The sequence below is a fragment of the Natator depressus genome, chromosome 4 (assembly GCF_965152275.1).
Source record: "Natator depressus isolate rNatDep1 chromosome 4, rNatDep2.hap1, whole genome shotgun sequence".
NCBI classification, from domain to species: Eukaryota; Metazoa; Chordata; order Testudines; family Cheloniidae; genus Natator; species Natator depressus.
In genome coordinates this window covers 8,205,565-8,230,595 of record NC_134237.1, presented here as the reverse complement: position 1 = coordinate 8,230,595, position 25,031 = coordinate 8,205,565, and the positions used below count along the sequence as shown (strand labels likewise).

The 25,031-nt window shown below is 44.2% G+C and overlaps 1 protein-coding gene across 16 annotated transcripts in view; it reads left to right on the top strand.

Annotated features, from left to right (window-relative positions):
- Nucleotides 1-25,031, top strand: part of EPHA5 (EPH receptor A5) — a 375,690-nt gene that overhangs the window by 284,433 nt on the left and 66,226 nt on the right. For 12 of the 16 annotated variants that reach the window (XM_074950322.1, XM_074950327.1, XM_074950328.1 and 9 more), the window contains 4 exons: nt 682-891; nt 3,374-3,523; nt 13,741-13,934; nt 17,859-18,014. In XM_074950322.1, coding sequence (XP_074806423.1) covers nt 682-891; nt 3,374-3,523; nt 13,741-13,934; nt 17,859-18,014 — 710 coding nt within the window. Of the gene's footprint in view, nt 1-681; nt 892-3,373; nt 3,524-13,740; nt 13,935-17,858; nt 18,019-19,801; nt 19,845-23,834; nt 24,055-25,031 lie in introns of those variants that run through there. The other 4 variants (XM_074950316.1, XM_074950317.1, XM_074950321.1 and 1 more) reach the window with 3 other exon arrangements.

The following is a 25,031-nucleotide window of genomic DNA, read 5'->3' as shown; positions in this document are numbered from 1 at the left end:
GGAGGAACAGGTTAACCGCTTAGTGAGAGTCCACATCTCCTGGCTGGGACACCTGTCCCCATCCCACTTACTTTCACAGGAGTTTGGCATTTGAGCCCCTGGCTTAACGAGGTCTTTTCAACTAAGGGTAGTCCCTCATTTGGGACAGGCTAAGCACAGTTCTGCTCCCCTTTATTCATACAGTAATGACAGCACCATTGATAACAGCATTTCATTACCCCTGCATTCAGTAGTAAAGTGATTTGTAACCCAACACCAGCCAAAGTTGATTACTTTGAGCACCACAGCTGTCTGCTGGATATCTAAGCAGAGTAGGTGTGTTCATGTAAATACAGTTGCTCCTGAAGTCTCTCCCCCTCCTAGCGAGCTGTCAGGGGAGAATTCATTCTGACCCTGCTTACGTCTACATACATATGTGTGTACGCTATAAGTGGTTCATTAGGTAATTCCCTAATCATGAGTTAACAGGTCTGTTGTCTCAGCTTAGTCTCTAGAGAACACTATTCCAAACAATGACACCTTCAGGAGCCTCTGGGCCAGAGCATCATGGTCATTAATTATGAATTCCCCTATTTGCCTTTGCATGAGCCTTGCCCCTGACTCTGTTATTTGTGCATGTGTGTAACTCAGGGTGCGGAGAATGCTGCGCACTGTGATTGAAATCCCCCCTTATCTTTGCAGAAGAACGACGGGCAGTTCACTGTCATTCAGCTGGTTGGGATGCTGAGGGGCATCGCATCAGGGATGAAGTACCTATCAGACATGGGTTATGTACATAGAGACCTTGCTGCCAGAAACATCCTCATCAACAGCAATTTAGTGTGCAAAGTGTCTGACTTTGGGCTGTCCAGAGTCCTAGAAGATGACCCTGAAGCAGCATACACAACAAGGGTAGGTTCTGGGGACACTGGACCATTGAACTAAAGGAAATGATGGAGACGGCCAAGTGGCACTTTCAAAAGTGCTCACACTCACAGTTGGAGCCAGATTTTGAAAGGGGCTCAGTGTCTATCAGTTGTCATTTCGCTTAGGTGCCTACATTGGCCCTGAGCGCTTTTGAAATCTGGCAGTATATGTAGGGGCCTAAGCAGGAGCTGTTGGGTGCCGAGCTCTTTTGAAAATGGGGCTCTACGTTGTCAAAAAAACAAAGCTGCACACAGAAGAGGGTGGATGTGGAGAGAATCTGTCTGACAGCTCAATCCTGGGCAGACTTCAGTTGACTTATTCTGTTTTGTAACAGAAAATGCACCCAGTAGCTGGAGGTGGCATAACTGCATCGGTGTGAGAAATGAGGTAATGCAGCTGAGATTTTTTTCAAAATAGAAGTCTAACACTAGGCTCTTAAATCCCTGTTTTGGCAACTAAGTTAACTGCCTGATTTTCAAAAGTACCCAGCACCCCGGTTGTTCCTGTGGTCTTCAGGGTGGACTGCTGGGTGGTCAACACTTGTGAAATATCAGGCTGCTTATTGAGATACCTAAATATGGACGTAGAAGCCTAAAATTAAGCTCCTTTTTGGCCCTTGCCTGTTGAATATAGTTGGAATATAGTCTGACCTGAAAAGGGAAGTGATACAGAGCCAAAAGGGAGTGAAAAAGGGTGTGAACGAAGCCCATCCATATTGCTCCTTTCTCCAGAGTAAAAATCCAAGTTGGGATTCTGTGGTTAAAACATGGGCAGGTCCTAGGCACAGGAGGCAGGTGGCCAATCCATGTGATTGACAGGCTAAGAGTGCTGCATATCCCACATTTCGGGGCGTCCAGAGTAGAATTGCTCATTGAGACAGAACTTGTTAGAGGCAGGCAGCTCGAACCCAGGCAACAAAAATCAAGGACAGACCCTTGCAGACCACCAAAAGAAATCCCACAGAGAGTCATGCAAACAGGCTAGGGCCTCCATAAGCTCTGATACAGGGAGACCTATTCATCATATCTATCATAATATATTAATATACACAGTCAGTATTGAAAATGTACTGGAAACATTGTGAGAATGAGACCTTTTGTAATAGTGATAGCTGGATGAAATCCTCTTATCATAGCTTCAGTTCATATTTATCAACATATACGTGTTCTTTTTTTTTACATATATGATTAAAGAATCATTTTGTAAGGAACACAAATTCACCATCTGTGCTCAGAACTCTCCAGTAACTCAGAGCCACCACCTTATCTGGAGATTTCACCCTGGAAAAATGTTTCAGGAGTTGGCAACTGGAGTCTACCTGTACATTGGAGGATCAGAACCTATTGAGGCATATAAGGGTTTCTTTATTTGGCCAGATCTTCATCTGGGATAAACAGATATGATATGCTGAGTGCTGCTCGCTAAGAATCTGGCCCCCACTGGCTTACGGTTTGAACCAATAATGCTTCACTGAAGGAAAACTTGTGAGAATAAGGTTTTCTAAAAATATACCCCAAATTTTACTGTTTTTGCAGAGGTAAAAATTGTTTGGAGGGATTCCCTGAATATCCCCCAGCCTTGCAGGTAGCTCATTCCTGGGAGCAAGGGCCTTCAAAGGGGGGCATATTTTGATAGAATTCAAGGAAAACAATTCTTTAAACCCTGACTAAAATCCTCTTTTTAATCCTGAAAATTTTAGGGATGATTTATATTATTATGATTAAAGTATTATAATTTGCATAAAGTTAAACATCGAAAAATTAGAAAGCAGGGAGAAAACCCTAAATCTGAAATCCCTAGATATATGCAGGGAGATGTTACTTATGCAAGAAATATTACAAAAAATCAATAACAATCAAAGAGAGAAGGAATCGTTGTTGTTTTTGTCACTCATCTGGTCTCCCCATCTCTTCTGTAGGCCTCTATCCTGCAATCAAGTTTGCATAGGCTGACCTTGCATTCATGTGGAACCCTTGTTGATTTCAGTGGCCCACCTACCCGGATCTAACTTCAGGATTGGGGTCAAAGATCTGTAGAATAAAATCCAGCCTCCTGCCCTGTAATTTGCACGAGGTTCACATTACGCCAGAGTCACCTAGAGCTTTTAAGGCATTTGTTCCTTCCCCATTTGCTGTCAGAGACTCTTGAAAGTTCACTGTATTGATTGCTTGAATGCTTGGCTTTTCCCCCTACCAACCAGCGCAACATAACGGAGATGTGGATGCTAAACGTGTTCCAGCATTGAAATGGAATTTAAACAACAACTCGTCAGGTCAGCCAGTTTGTAGTCAGCTACAAATGCTTATGGGCTGAGATAATATAGAGAGGGGCCTCATGCTGCCAGATTTACTTTAAAATTCTACATCTCTTTCCAGCATCATTCAGGAACAGGAAAAATCTCCCTTGATGCTCTAAGAAATGTTTTTCTCTCCCCACCCGTTCTTTTGTTTTTTGTTTTTCACACCAGGGAGGGAAGATCCCGATCAGATGGACAGCCCCAGAAGCCATCGCCTTCCGCAAATTCACCTCGGCCAGTGACGTCTGGAGCTATGGGATAGTGATGTGGGAAGTAGTGTCTTATGGAGAGAGACCCTACTGGGAGATGACCAATCAAGATGTAAGTACTTGCCAAAGCCACTGTATGACAAGTCCCTTGCTATCTGAGACAGAACTGGCACAGTGCTTTCAGTCTGAAAGTGACAGCTGCTTTTAAAAAGCCCAGTGAAATGATTTTCTTTGCCCCTGAAATTTCTTTTATTGAATGCCCTTTTATGCAGCAGCTCAAAACAAGCTTTGCACAAAGAGAAGTAAGTCTGCATGGAGTAAAGACTGTCTCCCTTGACAGACTACTGTAGTGCCACTGTTGTGGTTATTATCAGAGTCCATCAGTATTATGTTTAAAGATGAAGGTCTGCCAAAGGATGCATATTGATAAATGACATAATTTCAGCTACACTTACAAACTCATCCAGTCAACCGTAGCTAAAGCCCTTTGTTTTCCATTTTTATTTCATTTAAAATTTACTGGGAATGTATCAGTGTTTATTATAAAAATTAAAAAATGAGTAAAAATCAGTACAAAAAACTAACTTCACAGATTTCTGGGTAAATATTGAGGTTAATATTGGGGACAGGAGGAGAGGAAAAAAGCAACAAATAGATAAAAGTAAGAATATTTGAAATAAAAGCAGTGTAAGCTGTGGTTTATTTCATGAACTGTACATATAGATATGCATATGTATCTTCTACTACCTTGCCTTACTTTGGCAGCCAGCTCCCATTGACACTTGGACTAATTTATTAGTAACATAAACACATCTACCTAATGTCATGTATTGGATTTTCTTAACATAATCCATATTTCCGTATACTTGAATGGTCCAAAATTTGGGTGAAAAATCAGTAAAAACTTGCTATCTCTTGTAAGACCTGGGGAATTTTCAGTAGAAACTGAAAACAAAGTTACCTAAGTATAGCTTAATTTTCGAGATCCATCTATATTAGTAAGTACTCACTTCCTTGAGGGAAAGGGAGGTGATGCGGTGTAATGGATAGGGCTCTTAACCTAGATTCTCTTCCTGCCTTTGCCATTGACCGTGAGCATGACACTTCATCTCTCTTTCCCCTTTGACTCTTTGTCTTTTCTGCTTTGAAGAGCTTGCAGTCTAAATAAGGATGGTCTCTTATCATATGTAGGTACAGTGCCTAGTAGAGTGGGGCCAAACACTCTTTGCTAGGGCTATACGTGCTATTTAGATTGCAAGCTCTTTGGAGCAGGCCTTGTCTGTGTGTTCAGTTTGTACAGCGCCTAGCACAATAGAGTCCTGGTCCATGGCTGGATTCCTAGGCACTAGGGTAATACAAATAAATAATAATAATGGAACAGAGGCTTGGGCCCATCAGGTGCTGAGCATCCACCAAGAATGCTCAGTATCCTGCAAGGTTGTGCTTTAAATCAATGTACCATCAGACTGGCATATTTTAGTCACTGCAGAACATATGCGAGCTGTAGCACCATAAATTTATTCCTGTGGTGAGAGAGATGAATAAAACTAAAGCAAACAAAATGTTTCAGTTAAATGCTGCAAACTCAAGTCCTCTCGTTTTCAGCAAGTTCAAAGAAAAACCCAGAGATATCAATCCAAGGGACCAATCCAACTCCTGTTTAAGTCAAGGAAACTTGAATGAAGGGGAGTGGCATCAGGTCCAAGGAGGTTACCTTGTTTCTCTTTTACCAGAATAGCTTGCCTGTGTAATACAGCTTTTTTTTATTCTAAAGTAACTCAAACCACTCTGCAAACTTGGGGCCAGAGTCAGGACCCCTGCCTCAGTCAGGGTAAAGAGAGCCAGAACAAGGCCTGCCTGTCACATCAGTCCCACTGTGAGCGTGTGTATGTATTTCTCTGGCAGCTGGAAGCATGTGTGCTGTCGTGTCAATAAGAACAGCGAGCTTCCACAGGCTGGTCAAAACACAAGGTGCTACCAGGGACTAAGAAGTCTTAAGCAAAATTTGTCCTTTCACCCCATTGGTGCTGGGGTTCAAGCCAGCCCCTCCACCCCTGGAGTGAAGGGTATTCCCTCCCCACCTTCGGGTGGCACAGCTGAAGTGCTGATGAACCCTGTCCCTCCCTGTATCTCAGGTTCCAGTTCCAGCCCCAGCCTCTATACCAGGGATCGGCAACCTTTGGCCCGCGGCCCGCCAGGGTAAGCCCCCTGGCAGGCTGGGACAGTTTGTTTACCTGCTGCGTCCGCCAGTTTGGCCGATCGCAGCTCCCACTGGCCGCGGTTCGCTGCTCCAGGCCAATGGGGGCTGCGGCAAGCGGCGCAGGCCGAGGGACATACTGGCCACCGCTTCCCGCAGCCCCCATTGGCCTAGGACAGCGAACCTGCGGCTGCAGCAGGTAAAGAAACCATCCTGGCCCGCCAGGGGGCTTAACCTGGCAGGCCACATGCCAAAGATTGCCGATCCCTGTTCTATACTTACCACCCTGGCTTTCCCACAGAACATTTTTCCCAGCTCCCTTTCAGCTGGGATCCCAGCAACAGGACTTCTCTTGTCCTGCTTGCCTTCACACTCAGCAGCCCACAGACAACAGCAGCAGCTGCTCCCCCTCAGCACACAGGGGACTGTATGTAGCCTGCTGCTCCTAAAAGCCCTTGCTTGCTCCCCGCCGGATGCCTTAACTCAGTCAGGTGCTCTCCCTCAGGACTACAAAGCACCCTGAATGCCTGGCCTTAAAGGAGCTCATACCTCACCACAGTAATTCAGGCCAGGTTATACCCTGAAGGGGCCTGCACACCCTGGGTTTTGATTGTGCACTGACTCCATTGAGGCATCTGGCTGGGAGTGAGCAGGGGCTTCTGGGAGAAGCATGAAGATCTCTGCTCTGTGGGGAGCAGCTGCGGTCGGGGGCCTCCTCTGCGTGGGAATGCATTCAGCGTGCAGATCAGACGGTGGGTTAGGTCCCCAGGTGATGCAAATCAGCCTAGCTTTATTGACTTCCCGGGTGCTATGCTGCTATAACACCCCGGAGTTGATCCAGTCCACAGTGAACGGCGGGGGGCAGGGTGGTATTCAGTGAAGATTAAAAAATAATGTAATAAAATATAGTCCTGTGCAATTAATCAATGTGATGGATAGAGAGAATATAAATTTAATTTTCATTGGGGAAATAAATGATTTTATATTGTGAAGTGTCAGCAGCAATTCTGCTGTGTGCTGCTGTCCTCTTCGGCCTCAGTAAGTTGTTGAAGAATAAGTTGGTGCATCCTGCCTCACTCTCTGCACACGCTCCAGACCGCACATTGAACCAAGCCGGGGTTCTGCGTAAGTAAGAGCATGCGGCCAAGCGATTAATGACTGTAGGGTCAGGCATAGGCACTACGGGGCCTTTCATGTGCTTCACTTAAGCTTCCGTTCTCAAAGGGGCTCAGAACCCCCAAGCGGAGACAGAGTTCCACAGGGGCCCAGCTCCCGTTTAGGTGTGTAGCTAAAGGTGGGGGACAGTTTTTCAAGATGGTTCCACACCCGTCATTATCCTCCAAGGGAGCTGCTTTGGAAAATTTGGCCACCTTACTTAGGTGCCTAACTGAGAGCTGAGCTTTTGTGAAAATCTGGCCCGACGTGACTCTCACTATGGGCAAGACTGAGTAGTGACTGGTCACTAGAATACCAGACCATTTCTCATAATGCTGCTGGTGAGCTGCTTTCTTAGGGTTTGAGATTGTCTCATGAGTTAGATGTTTGGCTTTTTTCTGACACGTGATTTTCAGTCAATAGCAGATTCCCATTTCCTTGCATAGAGAGCGGAACGAATAGGGTTCAAAGCTGCCTGCACCGTATTAATTTTAATGGGACTGTATTACTTTTAAGGCCAGTATTGTAAGAAACGCTGGGTCCCATCCTCCCTCCACTCCAGGATAATAGCTGTAGGGGAGAGAGAAGTCCGGGAAACATAATTCATAGAGTTCCTTTTGAATTCTGCCCTGGTCTGAATCCCATAGCCCAGGAAGAAGCTGCACTCCATTCATCCACAGATCCTCCAAGATACACATGGGTCCCAGGGGCCTGCAGGAGGCATTCATTCCAATTCCCCTTGCCTACTCTTTGCTGCCCGGTTCCTACATATCCCTGCACAGTACCGAATGCAAGAGCGAGGCATAAAAGGCAGTCCTAAAGGGGGCTTCACAACGTGGAAAAAAAATACAGCTCCTCCGGCTCTAGGAACTTTGTGAGACAGGTTGGGAAGACTCTAGCAGAGACAAGTAGGCATTTTATCACTGCCCCTTTCTACCTGCTCCACCTCTGCAGAGAGACTTCTGGGATGAAGGGTGCATGTCAGATGGGCAAAACTCCCCTTCTCCATGGCAGCAACCTCCCCCCAGCACAGAGAGGGGAGCAGGAGACCCAATGTTTAAAAGAAAATGGTCTTGTCCATTTGGCGTTAGCAGTTACCTTGACTGTAAAAGTTCCTTTGGAGACTCCTGCTTCTCCCTTATTTTATCTAGTGCCTCTTTCGCCATAAGCAATTGTGTGATCACCTGCTGCACAGAACAATCCTATCTGTCCTCCCTGCTCAGCTGTAACATCCAAGCAAAGAATCACAGTATCTTACCACCACAAATAGCAAAAAGGGCAGAGAAAACATTCAAGTAGGCAGACAGTTGTGTGCTATTTTGCTGACTCAGAGCAACTATGACCCTCAGTCTCTCCATCTCAGTTGCTACCTTACTTAAAGGAGGTTTACTATGAAGAACATAAGAACAGACATAATGGGTCAGACCAAAGGTCCATCTAGCCCAGTATCCTGTCTTCCAACAGTGGCCAATGCCAGGTGCCCCAAAGGGAATGAACAGAACAGGTAATCATCAAGTGATCCATTCCCTGTCGTTCATTCCCAACTTCTGGCAAACAGAGGCTAGGGACACCATCCCTGCCCATCCTGGCTAATAGCCATTGATGGACCTATCCTCCATGAACGTATCTAGTTCTTTTTTGAACCCTGTTATAGTGTTGGCTGTGGGGCTGGAGCACCCACGGGGAAAAATTAGTGGGTGCTCTGCACCGACCGACAGCCAAGCTCCCCTCCCCACCTCCTCCTCTGCCTCCTCTCCTGAGCGTGCCACATCCTCGCTCCTCCGCCTACCTCCCAGCGCTGCCCGCCCGGCCGCCGCCAAACAGCTGTTTGGCCACTCCGGGAGGGGAGGGGAGGAGTGGGAACATGGCGCGCTCAGGGGAAGAGGCGGGGTTGGGACAGGGATTTGGGGAAGAAGTCGGAATAGGGTCAGGGAGGGGCAGAGTTGGGGCAGGGAATTTGGGGAAGGGGTTGGAATGGGGGCAGGGCAGGGGTGGGACGGGGCAGGGCCTCATGGAAGGGGTGGAGTTGGGGCAGGAGCAGAGGAGGATTGAGCACCCACTGGCGGGAGCAGAAGTCGGCCCCTGTGGTTCCACAGGTTTTCTGTGCTTTGTATGAAAAATACTTTGTTTTGTTTGTTTTAAACCTGCTGTGTATTAATTTGGTGACCCCTAGTTCTTGTGTTATGAGAAGGAGTAAATAACACATCCTTATTTACTTTCTCCACATGAGTCATGATTTTATAGACCTCTATCATATGCCCTCTTAGTTGCCTCTTAAGATGCTACATACACCTACCAGGGGATTATCCCAATCTAATACAGAAACTTTCAGCCATGCCCAATGCAGAGAATGCAGAAATTTGGTCCCAAGTTTGTGTCTTCTGCCATTGCAGTAAGCAGATCTAACTGGCTTTAATACAAATGCACTGGGATGACACAGATGTTAGGTAAATGCCAAGGTATGAACTAGGATTCAATATGGAGTCAGCAAGATAACACTCCACCGCCAGAGGAATCCCTCTTGTGGATAGTGAGCATTTCAGACATGGACATTTTCAAGAACCCTTTATTAAAAAAAAGAGAAAATTAATTTAGCTACATCCTTCTGGACATTGAATGAATTTCACAAATGCATCTTGGAAAAGATGTGCATGAGTCTGGGTCTTCAAAACATTCAGATTAGAGAATTAATAAGAGATTTAGCTCTTGAAATTAGCATTGGTTCCTGTCCAAGCTTTGCTTGGATTACCTCTGCGCCTATATTGCATATACTTGGCAACTGAATGGATCATAGTAAGCAAACAAATTTAACTCAAGGGTGTTTCCCACTGTGGTATGTGACCATTCCCAGAGTGTTTTCTGCCTTCTCTCTTCCATATACTCAACTCCCACCGCTGATGGCCAAAAAGTCAGAGATCGCTGACATTGATGGTAGATGTTATGTGGTAAACCATGGTGCTCTGATTGCATGGATTTCAACTCGTGAAAGCGTTCCCATCATTCTTACTCGGTGTATGACTTATAATTACAGACAGTTAAAACACATTGTTCAAAAATATAGTCAGCGGTTAGCAAAATTGTTCTCCTAATTGTAATTCAGTTTGTTTTTTTCCATGTTCACAGCAATATAGACAGACTCAATATGGACAGTCACTGTTATTCAGAAGGCTACAAATCAAGTGTTTAAATCAAAATTGGATGTCTTTCTAAAAACAATGCTCTAGGTCAACCACAAGATGTGGACTTGATGCACAAATTGTTGGGTGGAATTCTCTGGCCATAGGTGTCAACTCCACCAGCAACCAAGCTCCCCTCCTCCCCCCAAGCATGCCAAGTTACCGCTCCTCCACCTACCTCCCAGCTGTTTGCTGGTGCTTAGGACTTTCCAGGAGGGAGGGGGGAGGAGCGGCGATGCAGTGCGCTCAGGGGAGGAGGCAGAGAATAGGTGGGGCCGGGAATTTGGGGAAGGGGTTGGAATAGGGACAGGGAGGGGGCAGAGACTTTGGGAAGGGGCAGGGCAGGGGCAGGAAGAGGCAGGGCAGGAGCGGGGCCTCATGGAAGGGTTGGAGTAGGGACGGGGCTGGGGGGTTAACCAAAATAATTCTAAAAGTAAATGTGCGTTTTGTCATTTGAGTGAGGTGCATTACTGAATGTTTATATTTTATCAAAACCCCTCTTCGCATTACAGTTTTTAAAAAGTTAATACATTGACTTTTAATAGCATACTATATTACTCTTCATTTTTTTTCATTTTTGACTATACTTTTGTTTTGTTGTACGAAAAGGTGTCAGTGATGCGGCCCTCGGGCCAATGTACTAGTCCTCATGTGGCCCTCGTGGTGATTAGAGTTTGAGATCCCTGGCTTAGAGTAACTGGAGCGTGGGAGAGCTATGTTCAAGTCCCTGGAAAAATCATGGAGCAGGTCCTCAAAGAATCAATCCTGAAGCACTTACATGAGAGGAAAGTGATCAGGAACAGTCAGCATGGATTCACCAAGGGAAGGTCATGCCTGACTAATCTAATCGCCTTTTATGATGAGATTACTGGTTCTGTGGATGAAGGGAAAGCAGTGGATGTATTGTTTCTTGACTTTAGCAAAGCTTTTGACACGGTCTCCCACAGTATTCTTGTCAGCAAGTTAAGGAAGTATGGGCTAGATGAATGCACTATAAGGTGGGTAGAAAGCTGGCTAGATTGTCGGGCTCAACGGGTAGTGATAAATGGCTCCATGTCTAGTTGGCAGCCGGTGTCAAGTGGAGTGCCCCAGGGGTCGGTCCTGGGGCCGGTTTTGTTCAATATCTTCATAAATGATCTGGAGGATGGTGTGGATTGCACTCTCAGCAAATTTGCAGATGATACTAAACTGGGAGGAGTGGTAGATACGCTGGAGGGGAGGGATAGGATACAGAAGGACCTAGACAAATTGGAGGATTGGGCCAAAAGAAATCTGATGAGGTTCAATAAGGATAAGTGCAGGGTCCTGCACTTAGGATGGAAGAATCCAATGCACCGCTACAGACTAGGGACCGAATGGCTAGGCAGCAGTTCTGCGGAAAAGGACCTAGGGGTGACAGTGGACGAGAAGCTGGATATGAGTCAACAGTGTGCCCTTGTTGCCAAGAAGGCCAATGGCATTTTGGGATGTATAAGTAGGGGCATAGCGAGCAGATCGAGGGATGTGATCGTTCCCCTCTATTCGACACTGGTGAGGCCTCATCTGGAGTACTGTGTCCAGTTTTGGGCCCCACACTACAAGAAGGATGTGGATAAATTGGAGAGAGTCCAGCGAAGGGCAACAAAAATGATTAGGGGTCTAGAGCACATGACTTATGAAGAGAGGCTGAGGGAGCTGGGATTGTTTAGTCTGCAGAAGAGAAGAATGAGGGGGGATTTGATAGCTGCTTTCAACTACCTGAAAGGGGGTTCCAAAGAGGATGGCTCTAGACTGTTCTCAATGGTAGCAGATGACAGAACGAGGAGTAATGGTCTCAAGTTGCAATGGGGGAGGTTTAGATTGGATATTAGGAAAAACTTTTTCACTAAGAGGGTGGTGAAACACTGGAATGCGTTACCTAGGGAGGTGGTAGAATCTCCTTCCTTAGAGGTTTTTAAGGTCAGGCTTGACAAAGCCCTGGCTGGGATGATTTAACTGGGAATTGGTCCTGCTTCGAGCAGGGGGTTGGACTAGATGACCTTCTGGGGTCCCTTCCAACCCTGATATTCTATGATTCTATGATTAACAAGAGCAGGGACTTGTAGCTGGATCTCTAACATCCAAGCTATTCTGAAAGTCTTTTCCCTTCTCTCTCTGGTTTTACCAGAAATTCCATGCTGGACATGAGAAACCTTCCTAACAAAACTCATGTTGAAATTGATACATTTCTGCAAAAAGTTTTGGTCTCGGCAGCATTTTCCCATGAAAAATCATTTAGTCAAAAAGTTCCCAACCAGCTCTAGACAGGACTCCGTGGTGGAGGGTGATGTGAGATGACTTGTATCAGCAAACTCAGGTAGTATATCTGCCCTGCATTTGGTAACCTTCTTAATAATAATGATTGCCTGTAGTGGGTCTGCCTGACTGCCTTTACCATGGATGAACACAATCTGGATTAAGATTACAAGAACAATTTTGCTAACTACTGACTGTATTTGAAAACAATGGTGTTAGATGGCTGTAATTATAAGTCATGCAGGGGCATTAAAGTGACAGAGATTCATTTGCAAGGTATTCTTTGAAATCCACACCATCAGAGCACCATGATTTATCACGTAATATTCACCATCAGTGGCAGCAACCTCCAACTGGATTGAGTCAACAGGACTAGGAGCACAGAGTATGCAGCAAGGGGGGTTAAGACTATCTCGGAATAGTCACATACCATATGTGCCTAAATAAAAGATGAACTCTTCTGAAAATCCAGTGATTGATTTAGGTACCTAATTAGGAGCTGCTGGGTCTGACCTCTTTTAAAAATCTACCTTACATATTTCAATTAACAAATGCCCCAAAATGATGAAAATTAATTATTTTGTAATCAAAATAGATGATTATTTTCTGTCTTCAATTAAAAAAAAAAGAAAAGGTCTCTCCTGCAGTCAGTGTGTGTTGTTATCATGTCTTTTCACTCTAAAGGAAACAAGAAAGCACATGTTTGTAACTATTATTTTAGATACAGAGCCAGGTTATGAAAATATCATTTCTTTCTGCCTTTGCATTTAAAAATCAATGGATTTTAATCCTACTCTGCTTTTATTGGCCATGTCCCACCATGCAGGCATTTTCATTTCCTGGTAGAAATTTGTACACAATAACAAATGACTAGACCCCAACATTGTTGAATGATGTATGAGATGGCCATGCTGTCTCAGCCTTGAATCCATCCATCATTTAGCATTCAAAGTCTGGTTTGAAATAAAGGTGGACTTTTATTGTTGCAAAACAAATGTGTGGTCCAGCGCATGCCTTGAAATTAAAAATATATATATGTTCTTTTCCGAGAAATTGCTAAAAAGAGCATATGCTGCGGTTCTCAGAATTCAAGGACAGATAAACGTGAAGGATTACAGATTCTCAACTAGTGTAAACTGGGGTAGGTCCATTGACTTTGACAATGCTTTTGCCTGACTTCACTGGAATTTTGGCAATGTACACCAGCTGAATCTCAGGCCTATAGACAAACAGAGCTATGGCAATTTACGCCAGCGGAGGATCTGGCCCATTGACTTCAGTGATTCTATGGCAGTTTACACCAGCTGAGGATCTTCATCAAATTTCTTTCAGTTAATGGAAATTATTTTTTCAACCCCTCCTTTCCTGGTTATTAAAGATACCGGGGACAGTGACATGTTTGACAGAGATATGCGGTGTGTTTCAGGAAGAAACGATGGATGAATTGATGGGCATGAAGCGTTTTAGTTCAAACGATTTGCAGTTGGCACAAGAAAACCACCCGCCCTCTTGTTTTGTCTCCCCTAGGTGATAAAAGCTGTGGAGGAGGGCTATCGTTTGCCAAGTCCCATGGACTGCCCGGCTGCTCTTTACCAGCTAATGCTCGACTGCTGGCAGAAAGATCGGAACAGCAGGCCCAAGTTTGACGAAATTGTCAGCATGTTGGACAAGCTCATCCGTAACCCGAGCAGCTTGAAGACACTGGTTAATGCGTCAAACAGGTATAAATCCAGGCCAGTTCCATTTCCCCATGCATGATTCATGTCATAATACCCTGATATTGAAATAGCTCTCACTCTCTGATCTGTGCAGACCCTGGAGGATGTACCACAAGCTTCATTGTGTCCAGAATAGTTTTCCCAAATCATCTCTTTCTGTTTAAATTGGCAGATACATGAGCAATTCAGTCACGTTATAAATGCATCCATACTGAAATGATCATGACCTGTCTTGGAGAAGCTTGAGTTGCAGCTATGTTTATAGCTACGCAATGGAGTTACTTGTGATTTACACCCAGGGAAAGGGAGAGCAGGATTTGGCCTGCAAAGTATATAAGAAACATCACTCAAATGATCTCTCTGTTGACTTTATCCTGGTAATATGAATAGGAAAGAAATCCTTTAGGGCAAATTCTGGGGACTAGTAAAACCAGATGCATTCCTACTCTGATATAACCTACCACAATCATTCAGAAGTCCATTAGTGTTTTCCTCCATTTCTAACAGATTTTCTAACATTAACAAATCCATGTGGTTTCCAAAAAAAGTGCACAATTTTCTAAAATACATTAATAGCCAGTATGCAATATATTAGTATGAAACATGATAAATGCAAGCCTACAATTAAGGCTGACATGGTCGGAAATAGAAGTATAAATATTTTGGTAAATTCCTGCCAGCCAGTCATCTCAGATAACAACTTTACCACCATGGCAGAAGCCTGGGAAGAATAACTTTTTATTATGGGTGCATAATATTTTTCCTCTGCAGCCTTATATTACTTCTTAATTATACTGCTACACTGATTTACACCAGCTGAGGATTTGGCCCTGGCTTTATAGGAGTTGAATTTTCCTCAGGGGGAGGAAATTACACAAGTATTTGTATTGACGAGACTAACTTTAGCAACAGTCTAGAAATGAGCAACATGTTGGGAATGGTTCAGTTGGCACTGGAGCCCAGCTCCTAACAGTTAGACACAGAACTCCGGGAGTTAGGTTTCTAAATACGTTTGAGGATATGGACCTATGAGGCAACATTTGTTTATTGGGGTACTGTACTGAAGCGATGACCCACTGGTGCAGCACCTCCTGCTGGTTGACTCAGGAATTAGCTCTTCCAGCCCAGAGTGCCCTCTGCAGGCCAGTGTCTCACCTGCAGCTGGCCCCCACATCCCTCCCAGACCCCGGTGCCCCTTTACCTTGGGGTGCTGCCCCCTGGCAGTGCCCCCACACTCTGGGTCTCACCACCCAGGGGGACCCCAACCTTCTATTCCCACCTTGCCTCAGTGGCTACTGCCAGTCACCATCTAGCCCCCATTCTGGAGCAGACTGCAGTCTGTAATGGCCACTTACCATTAGCAAGGGGGTCAGACCAGCTGCCTCTGCCTATTCCCAGGCTGCCCCTCTGCAGCCCCAGTACCTTTGTAGTCCTTCACCAAGGCCTGCAGGCTGGAGGTTTACCAGGCTGGAGCTCCCCAGCTCCCTTGCCCTTCCCCAACACTGCTCTACTTCCGGTACCTTCCTCTCAGACAGCTATCCCTTCCCTCTCTAGGGCTAGAATGAGACTTCTCTTGCTTCTGGCCCACAACCCTCTTAAAAGGGCCAGTTGGGCCCTGATTGAGAAGGCCACAGCTGTGGTCAGCTACTCACTCAGCTTCCCCAGCTGTTCTCACACTTCTCCCCCCAGCAGCAGCCCTCTCCAGAGCTGCGTTTACTATTGGCTCCGCAGGGCAGCCCTCTCCCAGGGTTGTTTTAACCCCTTCAGGGCGAGAGCGGGGTGACCACCCCGCCTCCAGTACATGCCATTTTTAAATACAAAGTAGGTATGATTCTTCAGGCTACTTTCCATGCATCATTAACTTTCCGAGGAAGCCATTGAAGAATGAATCTTATTAGCAATCAGTTGTAATGTCATTCCTAGCACATCTGCATAAAAAAGGTTTATGGTAGCATAAAATGTGGAACACTTCTCTTTCATTTTCAGTTTGGAATAATCATTTGGGGGCATGTTGTGTAGTGGTTCATGCACTGTCCTATCAGAGTGTACTAGAGAAAGTAAAAATTGTCAGTAAACCATTTCTTTTAGGTGCTAAGCACTTTGCTGATATGTTCATGCATTTACAGTTTCAAGCAATTCGTAATGTCTACTAATGTGAGTATTGCCAAAGAGAATGGCATATCCATAACAGAACATTACTGAATCAACCCTTAGTTAAATTCAATTCAGAATTAAAGGATGTTTTCAAACATAACATATTCTGTATTAAAATTTTCCCATTAATACAAATACAAGAGGACACAGTGACATTACAATGTATGCACAGCAGTAGATACCTCATGGCATTAGTACTGAGAATCCAGTTTTTTGTTCTGATTAGTAAGGAAGCCTGAATCCCTTCTGTGTTTAAAAACTTATGTGAAAGCATTATGCTATTGTTACTGGCAATATTTACATTTTATTGGACCCTTCAGTATAGTCATTAAGTAAACAAATAGTACTAATGTGATCATAAAATATATGAAGATTCCTGAAGTGCTAAATAATATAATATCCTGGATGTTCTTCCAGTCAGGTATACCTGAATTAAATGTACATATTCAGGGCTCAACCCTGCAAATGCTTATACCTGTGGATAGCATTCCACACAGATATATTATTATTAGGCAGTGTGGCTTAGTGGATAGATCACTAACCTGCACTTAGAACGCATGGGTTCCATCCCCAGCTCATCTGCATGACTTTGGGCAAGTCCCTTCACCCCTCTGTGCCTCAGTTTCCCCATCTGTAACATGGGAATAATGATACTGGCCTCCTTTGGAAAGCACTTTGAGATCTACTGTTGAAAAGTGCTGTATAAGAGCTAGGGATTATCATTTATATTGCGGTAGTACCTAGTGGCCACCCAAGAACGGGACCCCACTTTGATAGGCACAGTACAAATAGTTCTGTTCACTTCAGTGGAACAAATCTCATGACCTAAGCTACTTGAATCATAGGCCAAGATTTTTTTTTTTAAATGGGTGCCTAAAGCCAACCTCCTGAGTCCATTTAATCAATTGCTGAAATCACTGGGAGCTGCTGGGTGCTGAGCCCGTTTTGAGAATCTTATCCAAGTTTGCAGGATCAGGCATTTAAATTCTAATCACAGACCAGTGTGTTTTCCTCAGTACTGGGGAATATGATTTGTGTTTGTCTCCCTTCTCCAGACGTGCTTAGAAATAGATTTTGGCTTTCAGGCTCTGGACGCTTTGATTTAGGAGAAGGAAAACAGAGTGGTAGAAACAAAACAGGTCCTGAAGGTATGCAGTCTCTAGCAGTTTACTGCTTGGAGTGGGGGCCACATAGAAAGGCAGCCTCCTCACAAACGAGCAGCACTACGGAAGTGTGCTAAAAGCACTGTTCTGCTGAGGCCTTCTCCTTTGTGCTCTTGAAAGCAGAAGAATGGTGCAAAGAGTAATGCTGCAGTGAATAATGCATACAGATAAAGAGGCAGGTTGTGATTTGTGCAAATTCTTGCTTATCTGGTCCTTTGTGGTATTTTCATGTTTTCTTTTTGCTGGTAAAATAGTTTAAAGGGCAGGATTTTCAAAAGCTGTCAGCATTGGCCTAACTGCTCACACCAAAGTCAATGGTCAAACTTCCATGGACGGGAGTAGTTAGACCCTTTTGAAAATCCTACCCTTGGTATTTAAAGGCCCAATTCTGCCACCCTTACTCATATTGAGCAATACTTACTCCCATGTGTAAGTAAGCAGACTAATGCAACTGATTCCATGAGTAACTACCTCTCGATGTAATTAAGGGCACGGGTATCAGGTTTATCTAGGCAAATATAATAAAAGGCTCACCTGTAATATAAACAAATTGTAAGTGAATGATTGGTGTTGGGTACACCTTCCAACTGATCTTTTTTGTTTGTTTTAGAGTGTCAAATTTATTAGTGGAGCATAGCCCCCTGGGAAGTGGCGCCTACAGATCAGTAGGTGAATGGCTGGAAACCATCAAAATGGGACGGTACACAGAGATCTTCATGGAAAATGGATACAGTTCAATGGAGGCCGTGGCTCAGGTGACCTTGGAGTGAGTAGTTTTCTGATCATTTTCACCTGCTTTGTTGGAGTTGTGGAGAAGACACATTGATTTAAATGTAGTCGAGAGATCTGGGGGAGGGGAAAGAAGAAGGGAAGCAATTAACTGGTTTGCCCAGTCAGCAGTTGCCAAGGAAGCCTCATCTTTTATAGCCTCTGTCGATGATAACAAATGCATGAGAGGGTTGAACTTACGGTCACTGTGCTTGCTGTCAATACCTTGGCTCCTTTACTGAAATAAATTTACACTTGAGTTTGAATAACTGACAAACCATTCTCAGGCATAATAGCAACGGGATTATTATGGGTTGTTTTTTTAAAGAGAGTTCTCTTGCTGGCACAGTTTTTTACAAGGAAATATAGCGGGGCCAGAATGTCCTCTCACTGACCGGGCTTTCACACTGGGGTGACTGGCTTCCGCGGAGTTACTCTTCACTTACACCTCTGCGAGTGGGGAGTCAGGCTCAGGAAGTGATGTCATCGTATGTGATTTTTTTTTTACCTGGAAAAGATAAACATAAATGTAGGTACAGTTGAGATGGCTGATTTGGCAACAGTGACAAACGGAGACACATCAGTCAAATCTAGACCTGTGTAATAAATACCCACAGCTGGATTCTGAGTTCTGAATCCTGGCAGTGTAAAGAGGTCTTAAATTGGCCATAAATTACATGTAAACTGTCAGAGGCCTTAGTGTAAATAGGAATCAGGCCCAAAGTGTGCATGAAAAACATCCAGTCCAAAACAAAGCTGTCAGTAGGAGAATTGGGATCATTTTGATCATTAATTGTACTTCTGTATCGTATATAATGTCACAAGGACAACTCAGATCCTACACTAGAGCCCAGCCCGAAGCTTAACTCCCGCAGGAGGTGTCAGAGTTCTGCAACTCAGAGGAAGCCATCTCCACCATGCAGAAGTAGGCCCTGGGTGAACAGGTTTGGGGACCCTTTATGTGTACATATGCATACTTCTGAAATCAGCCTGATTGGCTCAGACTGAATCCACAGCACTAAAGTCACGTAGTAAATGCCTTAGGGCCATGGCTGAACTGTGTGCTATTTTTTTTAATGGCGTGTACTGTTTGTGTAACGATGTCTATGCCTTATTCCTGCCACTTATTCAAACTGAGCATAGAGAGTGGTTTCCAGTGGGATTAAACTGAAGTCAGGTTATCACAGATGTTGAATTAGAATGTAAAGGAATATGACCCCTCCTGATCCGGGGGTGCGCGCGCGCACACACACACACACTCTCTCTCTCTCTCTCTGCTGGCCAATATGCCGATTGTATCAATTTAAAAATAAAATAAAAACCCTACTCTCCCAGAACCTTAATGTTTTTCCTGTCCTGCAGCAGGGGAGTTGTTTTGTCACAGGACCTCAGTTTTACTCAGTGGAATTCACCCCGCGGGGTAGAAAATCCCCCCCCCCCCATGTAGGTGGGATTTTAAGCCTCCATGAGAGTTAAAATAACATTAAAGAGCAGAGGTCAAAACGTAGCAGCATCTGTCCTCTCATTCAGGCCCTACTTGTCATGTCCACAGTTGTAACATTCCTCACTTATTATCCCTGCAATCTGAAACCCCAGTCCTGCAAGCACGCTCCTCTTTAACTTTGTGCACTGTGAGGTGACATCAGCATCTTATGTATTTGCTTATTTGTATTTCTGTAGCACCCTAGGGACCTCAGTCCAGGATCAGGGGCAGGGAGTGGGACTAGATGACCTCCTGAGGTCCCTTCCAGCCTGACATTTCTGTGATGATTTCGTTGTGCCCAGCACTGCACAGACATAGATCAAAGACCACAGTTCCTGCCTCAGAGAGCTCACAATCTACATGGCAGAGGGGACATGCCAAGAGCACCAGACAGAAACAGCGTGGGGGAAGGATTACTGGAGTTGAGCAGAAAAGTGGAAGCTGCTAGGATTATTCCCAGCGCCTAAAGTTAAGCACATGCCTATGACTTCCAGGTGGGGAGGTTTCCCCACTCACTAAACCCACAATCCCGGCTCTCACTGTCCCTGCATTCCGCCACTCCCCATGTTAAGTTCGTCCATATTTCCTCAAAATTGTGTCATGTGAAATGGATGTAAAACCACATCCCACACTAGTTTGTATTTTCACCTAATCAGGGTTTGATTCATCAGAAATATTTGATCACTGCTAAATGATTACGTGGTTATGACCCACCCCAACATCTATTAAAATGAGAGGGTAGGTAGTTCTCTGCCCAATGGCAATTATTTGTAAATATAAAATCAACAAAGTAAATGAAGCCGGCCTATTTATTTATGTATTTATTTATTTTTTGATGAGCAGTGAGTCCAGTCTATGTCTCTGTCCTCCCCAAGTTCTCTGTGCTGTTTCCCCATGTCTTTTTCTCTTCTCCACGCTGCATGTATGCTGCCAGCTTCTAAGACTGGATTTTGCATCCTTGAAGCCAAAGGGAGTTTTGCCAAAGACGTCACTGAGTGCAGGATCCGCCCCTAGAGCTGATCAGAAGACATATTTCATTGTACATGAAATATGTCAAAGAAAGAGTTCTTTTAAAATTGTTTTGTGGATTTTTTCATCCAAAGCCTGCGACGTTTTCACTCGGGTGGAAATTTCCTCACAAAAATCCCATTGTGCCAAAATGTCATTATTTTCATGGAGAAAAGTTTCAGCAGAACATTTTCACCCTGCTCCACCATTTGCCGTCGCAGGGTCATCACCTCCTGCATGCTTTCCTCTCTACTCTTTGCTGCAGGTGGTGTTTTCCTGCTTCTCCGTCCTTTCTCTTTGTGATTGCTGTCTCTCCTTTGATTTGATCCCTTTTCCTCTCTTCTATTTCCTTTTACCTCTGCTCCGTTGTCCTTTTCCTCCCTTCCTCTTTCACTTCTTTCCCTCTGAGTGTGTTCCCTTCCTTTGCTTCCGTTCTTGTTCGCCACTTACCCCTTCTTCCACTTTTCCTTTCCCCTCCTTCCTGCTTCTGTTTCCTCCTTGTCTCTCTCGACCAGTCTCTTGCCTCTTCCCCAGCCTGTCCTCCTCCTGGTTCAGCTCCTCCATTCCTTGCCTCTGCCCTGCTCCACTTCACTGCTGCTGCTGCAAGCAGAGGTGCCAGGAATTAGCAAGATCGATGGAGCGCTGTTGCTTCAATGGATCTCGCAGACACCTTGTTAAATTCATTAGCTGTTCTGCCAGTGCAAGTAGCATAGCAGCGCGGGGCACAGAAGTAGAGGTTAGAAGAAGGTGCCAGGGCATCAGACAGATGCAAACCAGCCCTGTCCGACCCCTGAGTAAAGAGCATCTGATGCTTCATGGATAACTCTGGAAAATGTTCCATTGTGGGCCGCAGCCTTTATCTCCTATATTCCTGTGTTTCTCTCTCTTCTCATTCCTGAAAATGTTTATGTGAAAACAGGCCCTGTGGGTGAAATTCTCTTCTGCCCCAGGATTTGCATGGAAGCTGGGGGAAACAATTGTGGCTCCCTGATACACTGACCTGATCTGCCCTGGGAAGTCCCTCACTGAGTTTATCGCAATCTGGGAAATGCTCTAAACTCTGCCCACCGGTGACAGTCTCCTAGGCCCCCGTACCAACACCGTGTTGGGATGGGGCAGTGGCAGGGTATGTTGTCCCTTTACTAGCACTGCCACAATGGGTTACTGCTCAGCTGGCAAATCCAGCTGCCTTGAAACCCCTTCACAACCCCAGAGCAGTGCAAAGGGCCTGGAACCCCTGAGAGTATCGCGGATTTTTTAATTCTGTTTTCCTGTGTCTGACTTTTTAAACTGAAAGGAAAGATCCATGTTATAGTCTGAAGTCGTGTTTTTGTAAATATCAACTATTCGGCCATTCTTCCAAAATGTAATGATATATTTCAAACTCATATCCACACTGCTCCTCCATATATTCTTTAAAGGCCCAGTGGTACAGCCCTTAAACCAGAGGTTTTCAAACTGGGGGTCGTGACCCTTCAGGGGATCACAAGGTTATTACATGGGAGGGTCTTGAGCTGTCAGCCTCTACCCCAAACACCGCTTCACCTCCAGCATTTATAATAGTGTTAAATATTTTTAAGTGTTTTTAATTTATAAGGGGGGGCCGCACTCAGAGACTTGCTGTGGGAAAGGGGTCATCAGTACAAAAGTGTGAGAACCACTGCCTTAAACAAAACAATAAGCCCTTTCTCATGCATGTAATTCCAATGAAGTCAATGAGACTATGTGCCTGATCGATTGCTAACCAATGTGAACAAGGCTTACACAACTGAGCCCTAAGAAATATCCATATAATGTACTCTTCATTAAAATCAAAATGGGGAGTGTTCTTTAAAATTGAGTGGCATACTATTACTATGCTATAGTGTAGTATAGGCTATATATTTCCATGAATCACATCATCAGTTGGTATAAATCGGTAAAGGTCTGACTTCAGTGTAACTACACCAGTTTATGCCTGCTGAGGATCTGGCCCTATCAATGTATTTTTGTGAGCAAATAAAATGCAGGGAATCTCCCACAGGTCAGGCTGGGTTCTGAAACAGCTTCTGCCATTGTACAATCTCACTTTACAGTTTGAACACAAGCTACCTGGGTTTGGTCAGATAATCCGCACTCAAGTCAAGAGTGTTCTTGAGAAAATTATAACAGGCTAATTGGAAACAAAAACAAAGCAAAACTCTGTGATATTCTTTATATATGTTAAAAACACAAATGGCCAGATCCTCAGCTGATGTAAATTAGCAAATCTCCATTGACTTCAGTAGTCCAAAATGAAAATTATCAAAGACCGAGGCTAGATCCTCGGCTGGTGTAAACCAGCATTACTCCTTTGAAGTCAAGAAAGCTAGGCTGAATGACACCAGCTGAGGATCTGAGCCACTGTTTCTCAAATAAGGAAAGAAATGCTTTTCTGGCTACTAATGTGGATCCATCCTATAATTCTATGGCTTCTTTAATTGCTATTAGGAAAAAATTAACTTGGGAACACAGCATTCTTTACTGGTTAAAAAGGTTATTTATTTTTTTCGTAAAAGGGGATAACAAAATATTTTGTACAGTGCAAATAAGAATTCAGGTTAAATGTTTCATGTCATTGTCAATATAGACAACTGTTCAATATATTCCAGAGCTGGGACTTGGGGGGATCAGGTGAAAACAAGAACATTTGAAAGTAGTTTTCATTTCCCAAATTGCACCAGTAAAACATCCTTTAAAATATATGAGGTCTTCTCCAAACACTAGGTAAGACTGTAGATGCAAAATTCAACCTGTATGGAGATAGAGGTGGAGGTTAGATAGAAAGAGGCGAGCTGGACCATCCTGGCCCAATAATACAGAATAATATCATTAAAGTGAAATAAAGAGAACTGTTCTACTTTCCACTGAAAAAAATATAAAGCCCCCTCAAAGACTACGGCCAAAATTTTTGAAAGTGACTAGTGAGTTTGGGTGCCCAACTAGTCATCTTAAAAGGGCCTGATTTTCAGAGAGCAGCTGCTCAGAGCTTTCTGAAAACAAGGCCTCATTTAGACATCTCAAGTTGGACACCCCAAAATGGAGGCCCCTGAAATCACTGGTTACTTTTGAAAATCCTGTTCTGTCCTCTCACCAATCAAATAAAAATCCCAACTACCACCAATAGGAGGTTCAAATGAATGCATGTGTCCCAGAAATCACTCCCTGGTAGCAACAAATAGAAAATTAAAAACCAAAGGGTTAATGTGAATATCGCCCCAAGTCCTGAGCTCTGCCTGCTTAAGCAAAGACCTGAAAATGAATGTGTTCAAAGAGTGATGTCTACATTTAGTTCTAATTCTTGCAAAGGGATGAATCACCTTGTGAAAGGTGGAGCCTCACCCACCAGCCCCTGTTTCCGAATGGATATCAGACTTGAAGGAAACTGTGCGGATTGGAGAAGGCCTGCTCTTTAAACTTGTGGACCAGCTAGTGACTTTGAGTGTGTCTGGAGCTCTTTCATTACACAACAAGAATAACCTGACCAGGACAACACTCAAGAATAGATAGACATGACTTGACTCTCAATCTGGCACTTGATCGGACCTATTACTAACGAAATGTGGACTACTATCCCGTACCTTTTGAAAAACCTGTATTTACTGAATCTCAGGACACCTGGGGGGTTGTTATTAAGTGAACAGCTATGAATATTTGTAATGATATGTGTTGTGTTGCTTTGCATTGTAATTTTTCTTATAAAATAAAATAAATTATTTATTAATTTTTTTAAAAAATAATTTGAATGATGACTATTCAAGGATTCACCTGCTCCTGCTACTTATTCTTACCCTAAAACCCCAGTCCTCAGTTTGTGACATCACGATTATTTCCAGAGGAACCAGCTCTGACCTTGTGATGATGCAGGGAGGGAATAATGAACAAGAGCAGATGAACTCTTAAAAAACAAAGATGCTTATTTCATGCACAAGTCTCTAGTAAGTGAGTGCCTAATTCCCTTCGTATCCTCTGAAAATCCCAGCCTAAGGAACCAATTCATCCATTCTCACTCAAGTTGAGTGGTACCTGGAGCAGTCCCATTGATTTCCATAGGACTAAGGTACCACACAGCCTGAGTAAGAGTGGCAGAATCTGGCCCTGAAATGGGAAATGGAAAACAGCTGATCTATGCGGCCAGGTTGTGAGATGCTGAATGCTGAACATTTCTGGAAATCTGCCTACTTTACTTAGTTGCTTAAATGGAAGCTCTGTTCTTTTAACCTGAATTTGAAAATCTGATCCGTAGTGTTTAAGCAGAACTGTCTCTAAATAAAGTGTTTTAAAGATTTTTCTTGCCCAATCTTTAAGGATAAGAATTCAGTTAATGGAAGTAAAAGCTATAGCACAGTTAAAGAGACCGCCATATTGTCCCGAACTATGTTTGGAGCTGGGCTTTCAGGACAGTGCCTATTCCTGCAGCACATGCCATCTGTGGTGCTGTAAGGAATGAGTTCCATGGAAAGAGCTAAGGACAAAACAGCAATTTTCGCTCTGATTTCCTTGGCT